The 24,668-nt window shown below is 42.6% G+C and overlaps 1 protein-coding gene across 1 annotated transcript; it reads right to left on the bottom strand.

The window, feature by feature from the left end:
* Window positions 1–2,804: 2,804 nt before the first annotated feature.
* On the bottom strand, window positions 2,805–23,420 carry LOC112246444 (sodium- and chloride-dependent GABA transporter 2-like). Its single transcript, XM_024414758.2, has 14 exons — window positions 23,318–23,420; window positions 18,864–18,998; window positions 17,216–17,356; window positions 11,269–11,359; window positions 10,908–11,040; window positions 9,442–9,576; window positions 9,087–9,190; window positions 5,297–5,421; window positions 5,106–5,218; window positions 3,963–4,100; window positions 3,707–3,809; window positions 3,490–3,590; window positions 3,159–3,329; window positions 2,805–2,959 (listed from the first exon to the last, which is right to left on the bottom strand). Exons 1-14 carry the CDS (start codon window positions 23,403–23,405, stop codon window positions 2,900–2,902), a joined length of 1,638 nt encoding a protein of 545 aa, XP_024270526.1. The 5' UTR covers window positions 23,406–23,420; the 3' UTR covers window positions 2,805–2,899.
* Window positions 23,421–24,668: the final 1,248 nt, after the last annotated feature.

Raw genomic sequence — 24,668 nt, 5'->3', positions numbered from 1 at the left:
GAAAATCTAAACTGGCACGCAGATCTTTTGTAAATTGTCACTCAAATGAAAAGGGTTGCTGACCCCCTGGTATAGGCTATATAAAGCCGCCCAAGTGGAACAGAACATATAGTGTACTATGCAGCAGCATTGTCTCGTGCACTTCCCACCAAGATTGTTGCCCTGCATTCAGAGATGTTCCTTATAATGTGTGTGCCCGGCTCATTCTTCTATATGCCTGTCTGCATTGTTCTCCAGGGAAGCAAAACATCTGGGTGCTCATTATGTACAAAAACAGGCCTACATCCACACTAGAGCTAAATAACTTAGCTATATTTAATGACGCTTTGCCAGCAGGATTGATTTGTTAAAACATCTCATTTAATTCAGGAAGATGGAGAAGCAAGATAGAGTGAGAGGTAGAAATGCATCATACCAGAGGCAGTTAGGTTCAGGTAGGGTTTAAGTATGTAGGCAGAGGATGATGATGAAGTAGGCCTACAGTAAGATTTTTTTTACATTTAACCCAACTAAATAATCATTAATGATTTACATTATCTCAATTACCATTCTGTCACTGGATAACAATCCACATTTGCTATGTAGCCTATAATTGTTATTGTTTTTTAGGCCAAAATTGGTGAAATTCTCTAAATAGCAAGTTGTTCAGTGTGTTTATTTTGATACCAATAGGCCTACATGGCGTTAGAAGAAATAAAAGTGCACACTACAGATGGCTATATCAGTCCGCTAATACAGGACTGGTATATGCCCAGTGTACTACTTTTGTCAATTTTTGAATAATATACAGTACCAGTCAAAAGTTTAGACACAGCTACTCATTTCATTGTTTTTCTTTATTTGTACTATTATTCAACATTGTAAAATAATAGTGACGACATCAAAACTATGAAATAACACATATAGAATCAAGTAGTAACCAAAAAAGTGTTAAACAAATCAAAATCTATTTTCTTTTTGAGGTTCTTCAAAGCAGCCACCCTTTGCCTTAATGACAGCTTTGCACACTCTTGGCATTCTCTCAACAACCTTCATGAGATAGTCACCTGGAATGCGTTTAATTAACTGGTGTGCCCTGTTAAAGTTTAATTTGTGGAATTTCTTTCCTTCTTAATGCGTTTCAGCCAATCAGTTGTGCTGTTGTCACGCCCTGGTCTTAGTATTTTGTGTTTTCTTTATTATTTTGGTCAGGCCAGGGTGTGACATGGGTTATTTATGTGGTGTGTTTTGTCTTGAGGTTTTTGTAGGTTATGGGATTGTGGTATAGTAGAGGTGTCTAGGTAAGTCTATGGTTGCCTAGAGTGGTTATCAATCAGAGGCAGGTGTTTATCGTTGTCTCTGATTGGGAACCATATTTAGGCAGCCATATTCTTTGAGTGTTTTGTGGGTGATTGTTCCTGTCTCTTGTGTGTTTGTTTGCACCAGATAGGGCGGTTTTGGGTTTTCACATTACGTTTAGTGTTTGTATTGTTCGTTATTATCTTTATTAAAGATGTATCGAAATAACCACGATGCATCTTGGTCCGATCCCTGCTACACCTCCTCTTCAGAGGAAGAGGAAGAAGAAAATCTTAACAGCTGTGCCATAGTAAGGGTGGTATACAGAAGATCACCCTATTTGGTAAAAGACCAAGTTCAAATTATGGCAAGAAAAGCTCAAATAAGCAAAGAAAATCATTACATTCCATTACTTTAAGACATGAAGGTCAGTCGCATTTCAAGAAATATGAAGGTTTGTTCAAGTCCAGTCAATCGTTATCAATCGCTGTGATTTTACTGGCTCTCATGAGGACCACCACAGGAAAGAAAGACCTAGAATTACCTCTGCTGCAGATGATAATTTCATTAGAGTTACGAGCCTCAGAAATTGCAGCCCTTATAAATGCTTCACAGAGTTCAAGTAACAGACACATCTCAACATCCTCTGTTCAGAGGAGACTCATGAATCAGGCATTCATGGTCGAATTTCTGCAAAGAAACCACTACTAAAGGACACCATTGAGAATAAAGACTTGATTGTGCCAAGAAACACCAACAATGGAAATTAGACCGGTTGAAATCTGTCCTTTGGCCTGATGAGTCCAAATGTGAGATATTTGGCTCCAACCGCTGTGTCTTTGTAAGAGTAGGTGAATGGACGATCTGAGCATGTGTGGTTCCCACCGTGAAGCATGGAGGAGGAGGTGTGATGGTGTGGGGTTGCTTTGCAATGTCACGTTCATTGATTTATTTAGAATTCAAGACACCAGTATGCTACCACAGTATTCTGCAGCAATACGCCATCCCACCCGGCTTACGCTTAGTGGGACTATCATATGTTTTTCAACAGGACAATGACCCAACACAACTCCAGGCTGTGTAAGGGCTATTTTACCAAGGAGAGTGATGGCGTGCTGCATCAGTTGACCTGGCCTCCACAATCACCCGAACTCAACCAAATTGAGATGGTTTGGGATGAGTCTGACCGCAAAGTGAAGGAAAAGCAGCCAACAAGTGCTCAGGATATATGGGAACTCCTTCAACACTGCTGAAAAAGCATTCCTCGTGAAGCTGGTTGAGAGAATGCCACGAGTGTGCAAAGCTGACATCAAGGCAGAGGGTGGTTACTTTGAAGACTCCAAAATATGTTTTGATTTGTTTAACGCTTTTTGAGTTGCTACATGATACCATATGTGTTATATCATAGTTTTTATGTCTTCACTATAATTCTACAATTTAGAAAATAGTAAAAATAAGGAACAACCCTTGAATGAGTAGGTGTGTCCACACTTTGACTGGTAATGTTTATTTTTTATTTGGGGGGTTCTGCAGCACCCTCAGCACGGTTGTGTAATTCTTACAGTTACAGGTTGTGTAATCCTTTACTTGTAACAGATTACATGTAACATCCCAACTCCGATTACATCCCAGCCCTGATCCTGGGAAGGTCATCTGCTGGCCGACAGATTGCCTGGAGGCGCTGGGGAAGCAAAGAGATATCAATATACGTACAATCAATTAGCAGCAAAAGTATTCTTCAAAATCTATCTCAGAAACACATAGACAAGCTTTATTGATCAGAATGTCATAATTAATTTGATTCATGCATTTAACGCAACAATAAGTAGTTTTTCACATGAGTGCTAAATATTCAAGAGAAAATCTAAAATGCCACTGACATGCCAGAATGTCCCTTGTCCTCGGTACAGTTTGTAGACCATTGTGAGGGGAATGAGAGACAGGGAGGACATAGCCAGGAACCAGCCCAGCCCGTAAGCCCACCACGGGTACACATAGGTGTTGTTGAACTTCAGAGGGCTGTACTTCAGCAGCGAGAACACAAAGGTTCCCTGGAAGAGGAAAAAGATGTCTGAAATATGTTGTTTTGTCTTATCACTTGTCTTGTTTGATATTAACAGCACAAGGTTTTGAAAGCAACTGCATTGTGAAATAATAGTAGTAATAATAGTAAGTAAAATAATGATGAAAATGCACTTGAATTAAACTCACTGTGCACATAGTAGGGGTGATGTATAGCCAACAGTACTTCACCAGAGAGGAGGGCCTGTAGCCAATCATATCCTCAATGTTGTCACAGAAACGTTCAGCACCTTGGACAGAGACATATAGGGGGTACTCATGAACAGCTTCCTTGTTGTTAAAAGGATAGTTGAAGGAACTATAAGTATGAACTACTATTTACAAAATGTAATTTCCCCATTCATACCATATATCCATCCAATACTGAAAGACTGGCATATGGAGAGGAGTAGCAGAGTGGCACCACTGCACACATAATGATCAAACAGCTGTATGATGTAGAGGCCACCCTGCAGAGAAATAGACATTCATTACAACTACTTTCAAACCTTGCTCCATGCAATTGATATGTGTTCTTACAGTATATCAGAGACCCTTCTCTACCTGTTCACACAGCAGAAACTTTTTGAGAGCATGTGTGACCTGTGTCTGGGACCTCTCACCTCTGTGACCATGATGAGTCCGACCAGGCAGCAGCAACAGCAGATGAGCAGCAGCAGTAGCTCCCTCCGGTGGCCCTTTCTGAGGACGTTGGGGTAGACATCCGTTACCGAGGTCATAAGGCTCTCAAGGCCGACAAACTGGGGAGAGAGAGGGCAGTGTACATGAGAGGATAAGGTACAGGGAAGAACACAGCAGGACACCCAGGTGGAGGGAGGGAAAGGTACAGGGAAGAACACAGCAGGACACTGAGGTGGAGGGAGGGTAAGGTGCAGGGAAGAACACAGCAGGACACCCAGGTGGAGGGAGGGTAAGGTTCAGGGAAGAACACAGCAGGACACCCAGGTGGAGGGAGGGGGAATAACACAGGGACACCCAGGTGAAGGGAGAGTAGGGTCAGGGAAGAACACAGCAGGACACCCAGGTGGAGGGAGGGTAAGGTACAGGGAAGAACACAGCAGGACACCCAGGTGGAGGGAGGGAAAGGTACAGGGAAGAACACAGCAGGACACTGAGGTGGAGGGAGGGTAAGGTACAGGGAAGAACACAGCAGGACACCCAGGTGGAGGGAGGGTAAGGTACAGGGAAGAACACAGCAGGACACCCAGGTGGAGGGAGGGTAAGGTACAGGGAAGAACACAGCAGGACACCCAGGTGGAGGGAGGGTAAGGTGCAGGGAAGAACACAGCAGGACACCCAGGTGGAGGGAGGGTAAGGTGCAGGGAATAACACAGTAGGACACCCAGGTGGAGGGAGGGTAAGGTTCAGGGAAGAACACAGCAGGACACCCAGGTGGAGGGAGGGTAAGGTACAGGGAAGAACACAGCAGGACACCCAGGTGGAGGGAGGGTAAGGTACAGGGAATAACACAGCAGGACACCCAGGTGGAGGGAGGGTAAGGTTCAGGGAAGAACACAGCAGGACACCCAGGTGGAGGGAGGGTAAGGTACATGGAAGAACACAGCAGGACACCCAGGTGGAGGGAGGGTAAGGTACAGGGAAGAACACAGCAGGACACCCAGGTGGAGGGAGGGTAAGGTGCAGGGAAGAACACAGCAGGACACCCAGGTGGAGGGAGGGTAAGGTGCCAGGAAGAACCGAGCAGGATACACAGGGGTAGGGTGTGGTGGGTATTGAGCTCTAACCTGGCTGTCCAATCCTAACAGGATGATCATGGTGAAGAAACACACGGCCCAGAACTGAGGACAGGGGAGCAGGGACACTGCCTGCGGGTACACTATGAACACCAGGCCAGGACCTGCAGCAGAGCAGCCACAAAACACAACGTTACAGAATACTCTATGTGTACCTCTGTTACATTGCATTAGAGACTTACCTGACTCAGCTACCATAGAGATGTCCACACCCTGTTCTCCAGCCATATAACCCAGGATGGAAAAAATAGCAAAACCAGACAGGAAGCTCGTCCCACTGTTCAACAAGCACAGGTAGAAGGAGTCTCTGCAAGGCACAAAACAGTCTTCAACATACAGTGCATTTGGAAAGTATTCAGAGCCCTTGACTTTTTCCACATTTTGTTGTGTTACAGCCTTATTCTAAAATGGATTAAATAAAAAATGTTCCTCATCAATCTACACACAATACCAAATAATGACAAAGCGAAAAACAGGTTTTTAGACATTTTTGCAAATGTATTAAAAATAAAAAACAGGAAATACCTTATTTACATAAGTAGTCAGAACCTTTGCTATGAGACTCGGAAAATTGAGCTCAGGTGCATCCTGTTTCCATTGATCATCCTTGAGATATTTCTACAACTTGATAGGAGTCCACATGTGGTAAAATCAATTGTTTGGACATGATATGAAAGGCACACACCTGTCTATGTAAGGTCCAAAAGCTGATGCATGTCAAAGCAAAAACCAAGCCATGAGCTCCGAGACACTATTGTGTCGAGACACAGATTTGAGGAAAGGTACCAAACAATTTATGCAGCATCGAACGGTCCAAAGAACACAGTGGCCTATATCATTCTTAAACGGAAGAAGTTTGGAACCACTAACACTCTTTCTAGAGCTGGCCGCCCGGTCAAACTGAGCAATCGGGGGAGAATAGTCTTGGTCAGGGATGTGACCAAGAACACGATGGTCACTCTGACAGAGCTCTAGAGTTCCTCTGTGGAGATGGGAGAACCTTCCAGAAGGACAACCATCTCTGCAGCACTCCACCAATGTTGGAATGACCAGACGGAAGCCACTCCTCAGTAAAAGGCACACGACAGCCCGCTTGGAGTTTGCCAAAAGGAACCCGAAGGACAAGATTCTCTGGTCTGATGAAACCAAGTTTGAACTCTTTGGCCTGAATACCAAGCATCACGTCTAGAGGAAACCTGGCACCATCCCTACGATGAAGCATGGTAGTGCAGCATCATGTTGTGGGGATGTTTTTCAGCGGCAGGTCCTAGGAGACTAGTCAGGGAAAAATAGTTGAGGGAAAGATGAATGGAGCAAAAAACAGAGATATCCTTGATGAAAACCTGCTCCAGAGGGTTCAGGACCTCAGACTGGGGCGAAGGTTCACCTTTCAACAGGACAACAGCCCTAAGCACACAGCCAAGACATTGCAGGAGTGGCTTCGGGACAAAGCTTGGACTAGCCCAGCCAGAGCTTGGACTTTGACCCGATTGAACATCTCTGGGGAGACCTGAAAACAGCTGTGCAGCGACACTCCCCATCCAACCTGACAGAGCTTGAGGATCTGCAGAGGAGAATGGGAGAAACTCCCCAAATGCATGTGTCCCAAGCTGGTGGCGTCATATCCAAAAAGACTCAGGCCTATAATGGCTGCCAAAGGTGCTTCAATAAGAGTAAAGTGTGTAAATACTTATGGAAATGTACAATTTCAGTTTTTTTATACATTTACAATAATGTCTGAAAAAACTGTTTTTTGTCTTTGTCATTTTGGGGTATTAGGTGTAGATTGACGAGGGATTTTTTTATCATCCATTTTAGAATAATGCTATAAGGTAACAAAGTATGGAAAAAGTCAAGGGGTCTGAGTACTTTCCGAATGCACTGCATTAGTTGTCGATTCTCGTTCATATTATGTTTGAATCCTCTTTCATATTAGGTCTCAATCCTCTTTTACACACTATTGTAATTGGTGAAGGTCTAAAAATATTTAAATTTAGGGGATTAACATTTAGCCCCAGGTAATGCCTTGTCAGGGCATGTTGTGCCATGACTCTTCTAGGCGTAGCTGAATGAGATGACTATGCATTTAAGGGATTGAATGTATCGCATCCGATCCATCCGATCCATCAAAGCCATCCGATCCATCCGAGCCATCCGATCCATCCGAGCCAGTGTAGATTTTCCTTTCTAAGTGTTCTATTCCTCCATGCTGAATTAACCAGGTGTGCATTCTTTACATCTTCAGACCAGTTAGCACCAAATCAAATCAAATTTTATTTGTCACATACACATGGTTAGCAGATGTTAATGCGAGTGTAGCGAAATGCTTGTGCTTCTAGTTCCGACAATGCAGTAATAACGAGCAAGTAATCTAACTAACAATTCCAAAAAAAACTACTGTCATACACAGTGTAAGGGGATAAAGAATATGTACATAAGGATATATGAATGAGTGATGGTACAGAGCAGCATAGGCAAGATACAGTAGATGATATCGAGTACAGTATATACATATGAGATAAGTATGTAAACCAAGTGGCATAGTTAAAGTGGCTAGTGATACATGTATTACATAAGGATGCAGTCGATGATATAGAGTACAGTATCAACGTATGCATATGAGATGAACAATGTAGGGTAAGTAACATTATATAAGGTAGCATTGTTTAAAGTGGCTAGTGATATATTTACATCATTTCCCATCGATTCCCATGATTAAAGTGGCTGGAGTAGAGTCAGTGTCATTGACAGTGTGTTGGCAGTAGCCACTCAATGTTAGTGGTGGCTGTTTAACAGTCTGATGGCCTTGAGATAGAAGCTGTTTTTCAGTCTCTCGGTCCCAGCTTTGATGCACCTGTACTGACCTCGCCTTCTGGATGGCAGCGGGGTGAACAGGTAGTGGCTCGGTGGTTGATGTCCTTGATGATCTTTATGGCCTTCCTGTAGCATCGGGTGGTGTAGGTGTCCTGGAGGGCAGGTAGTTTGCCCCCGGTGATGCGTTGTGCAGACCTCACTACCCTCTGGAGAGCCTTACGGTTGAGGGCGGTGCAGTTGCCATACCAGGCGGAGATACAGCCCGCCAGGATGCTCTCGAATCTGTAGAAGTTTGTGAGTGCTTTTGGTGACAAGCCGAATTTCTTCAGCCTCCTGAGGTTGAAGAGGCGCTGCTGCGCCTTCCTCACGATGCTGTCTGTGTGAGTGGACCAATTCAGTTTGTCTGTGATGTGTATGCCGAGGAACTTAAAACTTGCTACCCTCTCCACTACTGTTCCATCGATGTGGATGGGGGGTGTTCCCTCTGCTGTTTCCTGAAGTCCACAATCATCTCCTTAGTTTTGTTGACGTTGAGTGTGAGGTTATTTTCCTGACACCACACTCCGAGGGCCCTCACCTCCTCCCTGTAGGCCGTCTCGTCGTTGTTGGTAATCAAGCCTACCACTGTTGTGTCGTCCGCAAACTTGATGATTGAGTTGGAGGCGTGCATGGCCACGCAGTCGTGGGTGAACAGGGAGTACAGGAGAGGGCTCAGAACGCACCCTTGTGGGGCCCCAGTGTTGAGGATCAGCGGGGAGGAGATGTTGTTGCCTACCCTCACCACCTGGGGGCGGCCCGTCAGGAAGTCCAGTACCCAGTTGCACAGGGCGGGGTCGAGACCCAGGGTCTCGAGCTTGATGACGAGCTTGGAGGGTACTATGGTGTTGAATGCCGAGCTGTAGTCGATGAACAGCATTCTCACATAGGTATTCCTCTTGTCCAGATGGGTTAGGGCAGTGTGCAGTGTGGTTGAGATTGCATCGTCTGTGGACCTATTTGGGCGGTAAGCAAATTGGAGTGGGTCAAGGGTGTCAGGTAGGGTGGAGGTGATATGGAATGGGCCAACTACGGAATGAGCCAACTATGCAAGATCTTCACTGTGACAAATTAATACTGTGTATTCTAAATCAAACCCACACCCTCAAACTGAAGACTCACTTGTAACAGTTGTTGTTATATTTGTTGTAGCTTCCGAGAGAAGTCAGGTATCCCAGGCATATGGCGTAAGAAAAAAATACCTGGGTTCCTGCATCCATCCAAACCTTATTGAACACAAATAGGAGTTCAACTCAAGTCATAAACGGAACATTCAAGAATCAAAACAGAAATGTGTTCCGGTAAGATGTGATGAGATTGAAGAAGGACTTAGAGGGCAGGTTTCCTGGACACTGATTGAGCATACTCCTGAAGGATGTGCAATGGAAATGTTAAATTTAAAATGTTTTTTTATTCCCGGCCGATGCTCTAACTGTGTCCGGGAAACTGGCTCATAAATTGACACGACACATAAAACCTGTGGATCAGCAAGCCGTGTAGCATTGGGATACATGTAGTAGAAGATGCCATCTATAGCTCCAGGTAGGGTCACTCCTCGGACGAATAGCACCAGTAGCATGACATAGGGGAACGTTGCCGTGAAGCACGCTGCCTAGGAATAAATAGTACAGGTATAACACAGAACAACACAATATTGACATTACCGGTATTACCATAGCAACTAGCAGGTATTACCATAGCAACTAGCAGGTATTACCGTACCAACCAGCATGCATTACCATAGCAACTAGCATGTATTACCATAGGAACTAGCAGGTAGTACTGTACCAACTAGCAGGTATTACCGTACCAACCAGCAGATATTACCATACCAACTAGCAGGTATTACCGTACCAACTAGCAGTTATTATCGTACCAACTAGCAGGTATACCAAATAGCATGTATTACCATAGCAACTAGCACGTATTACAATAGCAGATATTACCGTACCAACTAGCAGGTATTACCATACCAACTAGCAGTTATTGTTGTACCAAATAGCATGTATTATCATAGCAACTAGCATGTATTACCATAGCAACTAGCAGGTATTACCGTACCAACTAGGAAGTATTACCATACCAACTAGCAGGTATTACCATACCAAGTAGTATCTATTACCATACCAATGTTCTGGAAATGCTTAGGGACACTCAAAGTCAATCTTAAGTTAATCATTGTTTATGGTCAGCATGCTGGAGAAGTTCCAACAAACTTGATGCACCATAGTGAACATCAGTCAGGAGCTCTCACGGGCAGTCCAGTTTAGTTCCCTTATATACTGGTTACAGACATGTTACATAGGCACAGTTCATAGGGTTGGTTCTGGAAAGTGTCTGGCACCGTCTCATATCTTATCTTAAAATAACATATTTTGGGCATTCTGCCAATTAGTCTAAAGGAGGAGGTCATGACCCATGAGGAGGTCCCCCCCCTCATGTATTTACCGGGCACAGGCAGGAGCCAAGGACTGTTTATGACACCAAAGACAATATGCTCAAAGTAAAAATGTCCTTAACACCATCTAGCAGGTATTACCATACCAACTAGCAACTATTACCATAACAACTATCAGGTTGATGTTTATTTTCGTGAGTCTTGTCCTGGAGGGAGAACTGAGTGATTTCCCCTTAGATAAGCCAGCTGCAAAGTCAAATATTTTCTATATTGAACAAGTTCATTCATTTAAGGTTAGGGTTAGCAGTGTGGTTAAGGTTAGGCTTAAGGTTGGGTTAGGTTTGGTTTAAAATTTGATGACTTGTGGCTGTGCTAGCTAGTGTAACGCTAACCTGCTACCAACTACGGACCCATACATCTCACCAAGTAGGGTACAGCTACAGCAAATATTACACCTCTGTTTTTTGTTGTTGTTGATTTTCTTTTTTTTTACCTTTGATTTATAGATTGATTGAGATTGGAACGATGCATGTGTTCAGTCTCACCTTTCCTGTAGACCTCACTCCTTTCCACATACAGAAGTAGCAGATGGCCCAGGACAGCAGAAGGCACAGAGCCAGCTCCCATCTAATGCCTCCAAGTGATTCTATTCCATCCGATATCCGCAGCACTCGCCGCCTGTTATGAGAAAAGGTAGACACTGCAAAACATTTTGTCACCAAAATAAAATGTATCTGATATAAATATATTGTAGCCTATTGTAATTTATTGTATGCACTTAGAATAATTATTACAACATTGTAACAGTACCCTTTAAAAATAAGACTATCTGATTAATTTGAGGCAAAAATCTAATCATGAAAGATGTCATGGTTAAAAACACAGCATTATTATAGAATTACTTACTGCCAAAACTCTACAACTGAAGATGACGTATTCAGGAGAGGAACAGTCCAATTGCTGGTTACATTATTGGTACCAAATGTGACACAAGCATCTGAAATACATTGAAGTCTATTTGTAGCAAGTTAAAAGTTGACAGTTTGGTACCAAATGTGAGGCAAGGATCTGAAATATATGGAAGTTGAGTTGAAGCAGGTTTAAAAAAAAAAAAAAAAGAGGGGTTCTACTAAGCTAACGTATGGAATTGTTTTTAAGATGGTCATACCATGGATCATTTAGATATTTGATTTTAAATTGTATGACCCCTGTAGGTATGAAAAAAATATATTTTAAAGTTTTGATAAAATATTGATTTTGGCCTTGAATAACATATTCATAAATGCACTGTATGTGTCATGGACTCCAGGCAATCACAGATTATAAAAGGAAAGCCAGCCAAGTTGCGTACACCGACATCTTACTCCCGGACAAGCTAAGCACCTTCTTCGCTCGCTTTGAGGACGACATAGGTCACTCTCGAGGACTGTGAGCTCTCCTTCTCCGCGGCCGACGTGAATAAGACATTTAAGCGTGTTAACCCTCCCAAGGCTGCCGGCCCAGACGGCATCCCTAGCCGTGTCCTCAGAGCATGCACAGACCTGCTGGCTGGAGTGTTTACGGACATATTTAATCTCGCCCTATCCCAGTCTGCTGTCTCCACTTGCTTCAAGATGTCCACCATTGTTCTTGTGCCCAATAAAGTGAAGGTAACTGGTGGGACTAATTAAAAACAATGACGAGACAGCCTACAGGGAGGAGGTGAGGTCACTGGTGGAGTGGAGCCAGGAAAATAGCCTAACCCTCAATGCCAACAAAATGAAAAAGCTGATTGTGGACTTCAGGAGACAGCAGAGGGAGCACGCCCTCATCCACATTGATGGGGCCACAGTGGAGAAGGTGAAAACCTTCAAGTTCCTCGGCTAATACATCACAAACAATCTGAAAATGGTCCACCCACACAAACAATGTGGTGAAGAAAGTGCTAAAGAAATTCAGCTTGGCACCTAAGACCCTCACCATTGAGAGCATCCTGTCAGGCTGTTTCGCCACCTGGTACGGCAACTGCACTGTCCGCAACTGCAGGGCTCTCCAGAGGGTGGTGCGGTCAGCACAACGCATCAGTGGGATTACACTGACTGCCCTTCAAGACATCTTCAGCACCCGGTGTCACAGGAAGGCCAAAATCATCAAGGACTTTAGCCAGACGAGCCACGGTCTACTCACCCCGCTATTATCCTGAGGCAAGGTCAGCTTAGGTGCTTCAAAGCTGGGACCGAGACACTGAAAAACAGCTCCTATCTCAAGTTCATCAGACTTTTAAATAGCCATCACTAGCCAGCCTCCACCCAATACCCGGCCACGTGTCATGTAAAAATCTTCCCAGCGTGAAATAGTTCCCAATAGTTCTGATTGTGATGTCATGTTGTAAAGATTTTCACAGCGTGAAACTGGTCCGAGTCAATAATTGCATGCATGTCTGTGTGGATGGCTGAGCTCCTGCAGATGTTTCTCTCACATCCCCTCGCCCTTGATTTAGCTAATTATTTAACTAACTAACATACTGTATACACTGTCAATCAAAAACGTAGCGGCCAAGTCTTTGCAATCATAAAAAAATCTCTCCTCACATCAACCCTGAGCACTTGGATGCATGAGTCCGGGTGTTTATATGCTGACCTCACGCCTCAACAATCTTCTGATTGGTCAGTGTCAAAACTTCTGACCACCATTGATTGGCAGATGTGTGAAGCAAATGCCCGTGCCCAAAGAACAGTTTTTAGAGGTCGAGGGAGGGTGTGAGAGAAACATCTGCACGAGCTCAGCCATCCACGCAAAAGGACGAGCTCAGCCATCCACATAAAGAGACGAGCTCGGCCATCCACATAAAGAGACGAGCTCGGCCATCCACATAAAGAGACGAGCTCGGCCATCCACATAAAGAGACGAGCTCGGCCATCCACATAAAGAGACGAGCTCGGCCATCCACATAAAGAGACGAGCTCGGACATCCACATAAATAGGCGAGATCAGCCATCCACATAAGGAGACAAGCTCAGCCATCCACATAAAGAGCTCGGCCATCCACATAAAGAGACGAGCTCGGCCATCCACATAAAGAGCTCGGCCATCTACATAAAGAGATGAGCTCGGCCATCCACATAAAGAGATGAGCTCGGCCATCCACATAAAGAGACGAGCTCGGCCATCCACATAAAGAGACGAGCTCGGCCATCCACATAAAGAGACGAGCTCGGCCATCCACATAAAGAGACAATCTCGGCCATACACATAAAGAGACAAGCTCGGCCATCCACATAAAGAGATGCACGTGCAATTATTGAACTGGGAACATTTTCATGTTGGGAAAAATTTTATATAATATAAAATCACATACAATGTGATTTTCTGGATTTTTGTTTTAGATTCCGTCTCTCACAGTTGAAGTGTACCTATGATAAAAATGACAGACTTCTACATGCTTTGTAAGTAGGACAACCTGCAAAATTGGCAGTGTTTCAAATACTTGTTCTCCCCACTGTGTGTGTGTGTGTGTGTGTATGTATATATATATATATATCTAAAACAAAAATCCAGAAAATCACATTGTATGTGATTTTATATTATATAACATTTTTCCCAACATGAAAATGTTCCCAGTTCAATAATTGCACGTGCATCTCCTTATGTGGATGGCCGAGCTTGTCTCTTTATGTGGATGGCGGAGCTCGTCTCTGTGTGTGTGTCTCTGTGTGTGTGTGTGTATGTACAGTATGTATGTATGTACATATGTTTGTATATATATATATATATATATATATATATATATATATATATATATATATACACATTATATATATATATATATATATATATATATATATATATATATATATATATATATATATATATATATATATATATATACACACACACACACACACACATATATATATATATATATATAACACACACACACACACACACACACACACACAACACACACACTACCAGTCAAAAGTTTTATAACACCCACTAATGCAAGGATGGTTCTTTATTTGTACTTTTCTCTAAATTGTAGAATAATAGTGCAGACATCAAAACTATGACATAACATATATGGAATCATGTAGTAACCCGAAATGTTTGACCCAAGTTAAGTGTAAAACAAATAAAAATATATGAGGTTGGGTGATTGTGGAGGCCAGGTCATCTGATGTAGCACCCCATCACTCTCCTTCTTGGTCAAATAGCCCTTACACACCCTGGAGGTGTGTTGGGTCATTGTCCTGCTGAAAAAAAGATGATAGTCCCACTACGCGCAAACCAGATGGGATGGCGTATCGCTGCAGACTGCTGTGGTAGCCATGCTGGTTAATTGTGCCTTGAATTCTAAATAAATCACTGCCAGTGTCACCAGAAAAGCACCCTGACACCATCACACCTCCTCCTCCATGCTTCATGGTGGGAACAACACATGCAGAGGTAATCCGTTCACCTACACTGCGTCTCACAAAGACACGGCGGTTTGAACCAAATATCTCAAATTTTGACTCATAAGAGCAAAGGACAGATTTCGAACGGTCTAATGTCCGTAGCTCATGTTTCTTGGCCCATGCGAGTATATTCTTCTCAACGGTGTCCTTTAGTGGTGGTTTCCTTGCATCACAAAAAAATAAAAAATAGACAAATGTGGAAGGCTGACAGCTGGATGTGGTGGATTGAGACACAGCCAATGCAACAAACAAAAAACATATAACTAACTTAAACTGAATGATTTAAATGGGGATTCTTTAATTATATTACTCAGATTGACAGCTTCAAGTGGATTTGCAACATACTATCTCAATCCTCTCAAAGTAATTGACTCAAAAGCTAAATGTACACGAGTTAAATGTACAACACTATGTTTAACGCTTGTCTACTTTTCAAAAAGAGAATACATTTGAATGTACTTAATTTTATCTGAACTTATTTTCAAGGACTAGTTTAAGATGTGGGTGTATGTGAGACAAGGCTGTGAGAGCCTGCGATGGCCAGCTCCGATACTATTCTCATGGTTCAGTGTTTTCCAGACCGTCAGAAGAGCCTTGCGCTAACACACTGACTGCTCATGATCTCCCCTCACGGAACAACCTGCAAACATTTAGACATTTCTGTCTTTGAATTGCAGTGGTGGATGTTATTTATTATCAGCACTGTGCTTTGTAACAAACAGTTGAAGTCGGAAGTTTACATACACTTAGGTTGGAGTCAATAAAACTCGATTTTCAACCACTCAAATTTCTTGTTAACTAACTATAGTTTTGTCAAGTCGGTAAGGATATCTACTTTGTGCATGCCAAGCATTTTTTCCAACAATTGTTTACAGGCAGATTATTTCATTTGAAATTCACTGTATCACAATTCCAGTGGGTCAGAAATTTGACTGTGACTGTGCCTTTAAACAGCTTGGAAAATTTCAGGAAATTACGTCATGGCTTTAGAAGCATCTGAGTAGCTAATTGGCATCATTTGAGTCAATTGGAGGTGCACCTGTGGATGTATTTCAAGGTCTAACATCAACCCAGTGCCTCTTTGCTTGACATCATGGGAGAATCAAAAGAAATCAGCCAAGACCTCAGAAAAATAATGTAGACCTCCACAAGTCTGGTTCATCCTTGGGAGCAATTTCCAAATGCCTGAAGGTACCACGTTCATCTGTACAAACAACAGAACGCAAGTATAAACATCGTGGGACCACGCAGCCATCAAAAGGCTCACAGCCGTCAAACCGCTTATGTCTCTTAGAGAAGAACAGACTTTGGTGCGAAAAGTGCAAATCAATCCCAGAACAACAGCAAAGGACCTTGTGAAGATGCTGGAGGAAACAGGTACAAAAGTACCTATATCCACAGTAAAACAAGTCCTATATCGACATAACCTGAAAGGCCGCTCAGCAAGGAAGAAGACACTGCTACAAACCCTCCATAAAAAAGCCAGACTACGGTTTGCAGCTGCACATGGGGACAAAGATTGTACTTTTTGGAGAAATGTCCTCTGGTCTGATGAAACAAAAATAGAACTGTTTTACCATATTGACCATCGTTATGTTTGGAGGAAAACGGGGGAGGCTTGCAAGCTGAAGAACACCATCCCAACCCTGAAGCACGGTGGTGGCAGCATCATGTGTTTTTTTTTTGCTGCTCGAGGGACTGGTGCACTTCACAAAATAAATGGCTTCATGAGGAAGAAAATTATGTGGATATATTGAAGCAACATCTCAAGGCATCAGTCAGGAAGTTAAAGCTTGTTTGCAAATCGGTCTTCCAAATAGACAATGTCCCCAAGCATACTTCCAATGTGGCAAAATGGCTTAAGGACAACAAAATCAAGGTATTGGAGTGGCCATCACAAAGCCCTGACCTCAATACAATAGAAAATGTGTGGGCACAACTGAAAAAGCGTGTGCTTTTGTCAGGAGGAATGGGCCCAAATTCACCCAATTTATTGTGGGAAGCTTGTGGAAGGCTACCCGAAATGTTTGACCCAAGTTAAGCGATTTAAAAGCAATGCTACCAAATGCTAACTGAGTGTATGTAAACTTCTCACCCACTGGGAATGTGATGAAAGAAATACAAGTTTAAATAAATAATTCTCTCTACTATTACTCTGACATTTTACATTCTTAAAATAAAGTGCTAATCCCAACGGACCTAAAATGGGGATTTTTTACTAGGATTAAATGTCAGGAATTGTGAAAAACGCAGTTTAAATGTATTTGGCCAAGGTGTATGTAAACTTCCAACTTCAACTGTAACTAAGCTACAGAGGTAGTAGCTCCTGAAGGGAATATTGTAACCCACTAGCCTCCAATGTACTAACTGATAAAATTGCCACAAAGTTTCAGTTCAGCCACCAATATTGTAAATACCTGTGTTCCAGTCATTATTACAGTTGGCCCATGGCAGGTCAACAGTGAAGGATGAAAAGAGGTAGTGGAAAGCCCAGGCCAGGATCACAATGTAGGTCATACATCCATATATAGTGATCACCTGGGCGGCATAGCCCAATCCTGATGAAGACAAGAACAGAAGCATAGCAGCATGCTCATAAAACCTAACAGGATATATGTTGGAAGATTAATGGAGCCCTATGTTACTGCATATTCATTAAGGTCACTCAGCACTTGTTTGTTTTGCAGAACTCATATAGAAATTAATAAATGTGTCTCAGCACGTTTAAGGAACACCCTTCTTTGGGGCTTATAAAGTGAGGTGCTGCCTTTAGAGTAGAATTGAAAGTTTTCATTGCAGTGTGATTTATTTTACTTCACCAATGTTACAACTTTACAATCTGATGTAGCTAGCATAATGTTTAGACCAGGCTAGACAACATCTGCATTAAGACATCTAGTAGTTCTAGTTGACAGCAGTGGAGGCTCCTTAGAGGAGGAAGGGGAGGACCATCCTCCTCAGTGAATTCACATTTTTTGATGAAATCATACTAAATATATTAAAATGTCACCAAATAACTGATTGACACAATGTTTTGTAATGAACATGTACAGTAGACTCAACAGCACTCAGTAGGGTAGCATCATGGTGAAGCTGGAGGACAGCTAGTTTCCATCTTCCTCTTGTTACATTTACTTCAATATGAAACCTAAGATGCTTATGGTTCTCAACCCCTTCCATAGATTTACACAGTAATTATGACAACTTCTAGAGGATGTCCTCAAAACTGTCAGCATGAACTGACATGTTGATCCACCCAAAGGATCAGAGAACAAATCTAGTAATGAAAAAACAAGCTACAGCCAGCTAGCACTGCAGTGCATAACATGTGGTAAGTAGTTGACTTACAGAAAGAGAAAGACAATAGTTGAACAGTTTTAAACAAATTCATTAATTCAAAAATGAAAGACAAGCAAGATAGAAAGATACAGAGAGAGAGAGAGAGAGATAGATATTTCATTGTACTGTTTTCACTTAGCTAGCGAATGAAGCTAGCTAGTTTAGCATACTCAAACAGAGAAGGATGCTATGTTACCTAGCTGGCCATGGCTTTCCAACATTGGAACTCTTCCAAGTCAAGGTAAGCTTTTGGTTGTATTAATTTATTGGACAGGGGCCCGCCAGTGTAACTGCTAAACTGCTTTCTGACTGTAGACTGTACTTCATGATTGTAGCGGGTTTACTAATGCATCAGTTCTTGTAGTTCTAGTTGACTATGACGTGACAAAGATGTAGGCTGTGTGTAGCGGTTAGCATCATGATAAGAAGGTTTTGCTTGTCACAGACAGCTGATGTGTAGTGCACTGAAGTCCACAAGCAACCTCATGCTGGCTATAGTTCAAATTTGACTATCATGTAGTAGGCTAAACCTATCGATGTTACATTGAACTGGGTGAATGGAATATGAATGATAGTCATCCAATATGCTGTAATAGAAATAAGAACATGCTCATAAAAAATATTGTCCTCCCTCATCTTAAACGGCACCTTGTCTTAAACGGCACCGAACATCACTGCTGTAGATCTATACTCAACACAAAGATCACTATGTAATTCAATGATCACCCTCAAACAGCGGGCAGATCTTCCTCCAGCAGGTTATGCCCCCCTGGCTGGTGTACTGTCCAAGAGCCGTCTCCAGGATGAACAGAGGGATGCCACAGGTCACCAGGTACAGGATATACGGGATGAAGAAGGCACCTGCAGAACAGGCAGGATTCACAAAAAGTAGGCCTCTGTTCACTTTAACCATTATTTGACTTTTGGGGGCCAGTGTGACAGGTTAGGTTTATTGGAAATAATTTACCTACAATAAGAGGCAGGTAGGAAACAGGAGAGAAACGGGCTGTGAGACAGAGGTTTAATCCTAGACACATGAAAATTGGGATGTACACGGAGTGTGCGGGGCAACAGAAAATGAACAGCAGAGGGGCTAAGGATTTTAGAGATGGGTAAGGGCAGATGAAATGTGGGGAAAGTTTACTGGACTCCACTTGGATGGGCAGGTCCCGAGTGGAAAGCCATACCCTCTGCCCAAGCGTGGAGCAGGGGTCCGGTGGCGATCTGCCTGTCTACGATACCTGGATGTGGTCTTCAGAAGAGCAGCCCAGGCTATCCTCCAGGTACAGCGACAGCGGGGGACCAACATCTGGGAAGAGGATATGCTGACTTCTTGCTCATGGAAGAGCGGTGGCTGATATCCCAAGGAACATTCTAAGGTGGAGAGACCAGTGGCCGAGCAGGGAAGGGTGTTACAGACGTTCTCCACCCACACAAGTTTCTGGCTTCAGGTGGTGGGGTTGGCAGAGACGAGGTACTGAAGAGCCGTCTACAGGTCCTGATTGGCTTGCGTCGACTGGCCGTTAGATTAGGGTTGAAAACCAGAGTACAGGCTGGCTGACGACCCAATGAGGGTACAGAACGCCTTCTGAACGCGGTAGAAGTTAGCAAATCCCAGGAAACGTTGCAGCTGCACTCCGGATGTGGGTTGAGGCCAATTCACTACCACTCTCATCTTATCTGTATCCATCTGTGTATGTTCTACAGCGATTACTTATTCTAGGAAGGAGATAGTGGAGCGATGTAATTCACATTTCTTCGCTTTAATGTAAAGCTGGTTCTCCAGGAGACGCTGAAGGACCTGTCAGACCAGCTTTGGTTCTTCAGCTCTTGAGCTGAATGGGAAAAGACAAGGATGTCGTCGAGGTAGACAAACACGAACATGTTAAGCATGTCCCAGAGCACATTGTTGACCAGGGCCCGGAACACAGCATTGGTCCGAATGGCATAACCAAGTACACATAGTGCCCGCTAAACGTGTTAAAAGCTGTCTTTCACTCATCTCCTTCCCATATCCGAACCAGATGGTAAGCATTTCGAAGGTACAACTAAGAGAAGATGGTCGCTCCCTGAAGAGGTTTAAAATCCCAGGAGATGAGTGGTAGAGGGTAATGTTTTTTAACCGTGATGTCATTAAGGCTCCAGTAGTTGATACACAGGCACATGGTTTTGTCCTTCTTCTCCACAGAAAATAACCCTGCACTGGCTGGAGAGGCAGATGGACAAACACTCCCTGCAGCGAGAGAGGCCTCAATGTACTCCTCCATAGACTTGGTCTCCGGACCCGACAGGTAGTAAAACCGCCCTCGAGGTGATGTAGTGCCCGGAAGAAGGTCAATGGTGCAGTTGTAAGGTCGATACAAAAGGAGAGACATAGTGTGGGCGTTGTTGAAGACTTCCCAGAGGTCCAGCTACTTCACGGGAATGGCGGAGAGATCCAAGGTTTCTCCCAAGTCTGCAGGAAGATGTCCCAGGAAGGCAGTGTGTAAGGTCCGTAAGGTTGGCACAATCCCAAAATGTTTTGCATGTCAGCATTCAAGTTTTCAAGATATGCAACTTTCAAAAAGACATCAATCATCCACATACAGTACCAGTCAAAAGTTTGGACACACCTACTCGTTCCAGGGATTTTCTTTATTTTTACTATTTTCTACATTGTAGAATAAAAGTGAAGACATCCAAACTATGAAATGACACATATGGAATCGCGTAGTAACCAAAAAAGTGTTAAACAAATCAAATTATATTATATATTTGAGATTCTTAAAAGTAGCCACCCTTTGCCTTGATTACAACTTTGCACACTCTTGGCATTCTCTCAACCATCTTCATGAGGTAGTCCCCTGGAATGTATTTCAATTAACAGGTGCCTTGTTAAAAGTTAATGTGTGGAACTTCTGTCCTTCTTAATGCGTTTGAGCCAATCAGTTGTGTTGTAAAAAGGTAGGAGTAGTACACAGAAGATAGCCACATTTGGTAAAATACCAAGTCTATATTATGTCAAGAACAGCTGTCTTGTCAATGGAGAAAATAGTACAAATAAAGTCCCTGGAATGAGTAGGTGTTTCCAAACTTTTGACTGGTACTATATAGTACTATATGGTACTATATGTTCAAATATAATTTTATTCAACATTCTGTCTTGTAGAGGACATGAGAGGAAACTTTCCTCATCCAAACACTCCTTTCTGTCCGACGTAGAATTCAATGCAATTCAATGTCAGGTTTCCAGGCAAGTGTCGATACTGATAGGATCGAAAAGAAGGGAGTGCTGCTCTTGGGTCAGCTTTCTCCATTTCAAAACGTTCCTTAATTAACGTGATAAATTATTACACAATTCTGAAGAGGGATCAGCTTATGGTGATTTTTTACCACCTAAGGCTGCAAAAATTAAGGAGGCTTATTCATCATTGTGCACAATGGGCTTCACGTCATGGAAGCCTACAAGAAGCAAATACAACTCAATTGATTGAACATGAAATGTATGTCAATATGATTGAAATGGGCCTGTAGCCTACTGTTTATATTTGAATGTAGGCATCTCGGTCTTCATTTGCAGCCTCTTTTTATACGTCACTTGTTTCTAATCAAAGACATTTGCAATGTTGTATTTGTAGTCAACTTTGTTCTGAAGTTATTGCCGGTCAAATAGAGAATGATACACAATGTTTCGCTAAGTTTAGCGGAGATCTTCTGTGTATACATTTACGTGGGAGGGCAACAAAACATCTAATGACGTACTTAGCTGTTCTCAGTGGTGGAAAAAAGTACCTAATTGTCATACTTGAGTAAATGTAAATATACTTTAATAGAAAATGACTAAAGTAAAAGTGACAGTCTCCCAGTAAAATACCACTCTCACGTGTGCCCCCTCTCCGGCCTCTAGGTCACCAGGTTGCTCGTTCATGGTGTACACCTGTCACCAGCGTTACGGCATTTGCACCTAATGACACTCACCTGGACACCATCACCTCCTTGATGACCTGCCCTTTATGTCACTCCCTTTGGTTTCTTCCCCAGTCGTCATTGTCTCTGTATCTGTGTCTGTACTTCTTGTTTTGCTCATTTATTTATTAAATGTATTCAACTCCCTGAATTTGCTTCCCGACTCTCAGTGCATATCGTTACAACCACTTGAATAAAAGTCTAAAAGTTTTAGATTTTTAAATATACGTAAGTATCAAAAGTAAATGCAATTGCTAAAATATACTTAAGTATTCAAATTCTTTATTTTGAGCAATCCAGACGGCACCCTTTTCTTGTATTTAAAATGTATGGAGAGCCAGGGGCACACACATAATTTACAAACAAAACGTGTGTTTAGTGAGTCTGCCAAATCATGAGTGATAGGGATGACCAATGATGTTCTCTTGATAAGTGCTTGAATGGACCATGTTCCTGTCCTGTCCAAAATATAACCAGTATTTTTGGGTGTCAGGGAATTCATGTAATGAAAAGTATATCATTTTCTTTAGGAATGTAGTAAAGTAAAAGTTGTCAAAAATATAAATAGTAATGTACAGATCCTTAAAAGTAGTACTTTAAAGTTTAAAAAAAACTTAACTTTACAACAATGGCTGTTCTACAAGTGGTCTGAGGCAGGCATTTAGATTTTGAGTGTTTTTAAGTGCAACTTTAGATGCTTTTACAAAGGTTCTAACGATGAACTTAGACTTATTAAGATGCTTTTGGGAAACCTTACTGACTGAAGTGAAACATCTCAATTTCAGTTGAGATTAGTTTGATTGGTCCTGTGCAGTTGTAAATCAAGCAAATACAACTTCTTTGAGAAACTGTAAATCGTGCAAGGGTTCCAGTATTAAAACTGACCCATAAATATATTTTGGAAGTCCTAAAGAAGATTAAGGATGTTCTAAAGAACTTTAAAAGGGACCGAACTGAAAAGAGTTCAAACTCCTCCATCATAAACAGAACACTCTTCTATGGCTGTGTTTACACAGGCACAATTCAGATTTTTCCCCCCCACTAATTGGTATTTTGTCCAGTCACACCAGATCTTTTCACATCAGATCTTTTTAAGAGCTGATCTGATTGGTCAAAAGACCAATTAGTGAAAATAATGATGAGAATTGGGATGCCTGTGTAAACACAGCCTCAGAGGTACACAAATGTATGCACATATTTCACCAACAAGGAAAAAGGAGAATTTGTTGACTCACCCCCACCATTCTTGTAACAAAGATATGGAAACCTCCATATATTTCCAAGTCCAACAATAGCACCAGCCACAGTTAGAATGAACTCCATTTTACTATCCCACTGGCCACGCTCCTTGACCCTCTGTTGGGTGTAAATGCACGGATCCTGGGAGAGGCTCGTGTCTGCCTACGGAGAGAGGAGCTGCCATCCTGCCAGTAAGAGAGGGTCCGGAGCCAAGAGCTGCGTGTCGAGTCTGTTGAGTTCCTGCCTAGAGATCAGTTGTTGGTGCAATGGTCTGCAATGGTCTGCTCCTGTTGGAGCTTTTATGGATATCAGCACTGTCAAGATGGGGTGGTGGTAGCCTCAAGGTTAGAGAGGCGGAACGTTTCCAATCTCCGAGCTGCCTGCTGTAACATCTGTCAGCCAGAGGGTTACCGGCTTCAGCATCCAATATAATTCATACTGCTATTGTGCCCTTGAGAAAGGCACATTATATCTAAATTGTGTTAACACCCGTGTGGGCTCTTGAACTCTCTCTTCAAAGTTCTTTTCAACTTTCCCTTACGGTACCTGTCGGTATTTAGTCTGAGATGGAGTTTACAATCCGCTTTGGGCTGCATTCCCAAACAACCCGACTCCTCCGAGATGACCGGACCCCGGCGCGACCGGGCCGCAGTAAGCCTCATATTGAGAAGAGGGTGCTTACAGTATATCTTAGCCTTGGGCAGCCACACTAGGAGAACAGAACATTGGGCTTATCCTACTATTGTACAACAAGTCCTTCCATATAGAGATGAGGTTCAGCAGCTCTTGGATGACAAAGGAAATAAGCATATTTATTGTTACAGTAAAAAACGGAAAGCGGGAGTGGTGGCAGTGCTACCTTTCCCCAGACATCACAACGTCCCATGTACTGACGTCGTTAGTTAGCTGTGTATCATCATACTGTACATGGAGCCCACAGGACCACTTATAAGGATATTTCACCTAAATTATGGGTGAACAAAACCAAAGCATGGATTGCTGTCTTACCTTGTCCATGGACTGCTTACAGGGTAAAGCAACATTTTACAAAAGGTTAAAATGCTAGATTGGCATTGATGATAATCAACTTTTGGTGATTTTGGAATAGTCACCCCCCAGTATTTACAAGGATGGAAATAATTGATTCATTGGCTGGTGATATAAAACTATTTTAACAACATTACAAAAGAGTATTACAAAAGTCCTTGATCAGATGAGTTTGAAGACAACTGTAATGACAGCTCAACAACATAATTTCACACCCTTCCACTTACATCATATTGTCACACCCTGACCATAGTTTGCTTTGTATGTTTCTCTGTTTTGTTTGGTCAGGGTGTGATCTGA

This window comes from Oncorhynchus tshawytscha, linkage group LG01 (genome assembly GCF_018296145.1).
Source record: "Oncorhynchus tshawytscha isolate Ot180627B linkage group LG01, Otsh_v2.0, whole genome shotgun sequence".
NCBI lineage: Eukaryota > Metazoa > Chordata > Actinopteri > Salmoniformes > Salmonidae > Oncorhynchus > Oncorhynchus tshawytscha.
Note: the sequence above shows the minus strand (reverse complement) of the source record. Positions and strands in the feature narration are given on the sequence as shown.

What these genes read in the sequence shown, in the direction of transcription:
- LOC112246444 (XM_024414758.2), bottom strand. Translation starts at nt 23,405, where the DNA reads ATGGAGTTCATTCTAACTGTGGCTGGTGCTATTGTTGGACTTGGAAAT. An exon ending in TATAACAACAACTGTTACAA is followed by an intron (nt 5,422 to 9,086) that starts GTGAGTCTTCAG and finishes TGTGCCTTGCAG; the next exon opens with AGACTCCTTCTACCTGTGCT. An exon ending in GACAAGGGACATTCTGGCAT is followed by an intron (nt 2,960 to 3,158) that starts GTCAGTGGCATT and finishes TTGCTTCCCCAG; the next exon opens with CGCCTCCAGGCAATCTGTCG.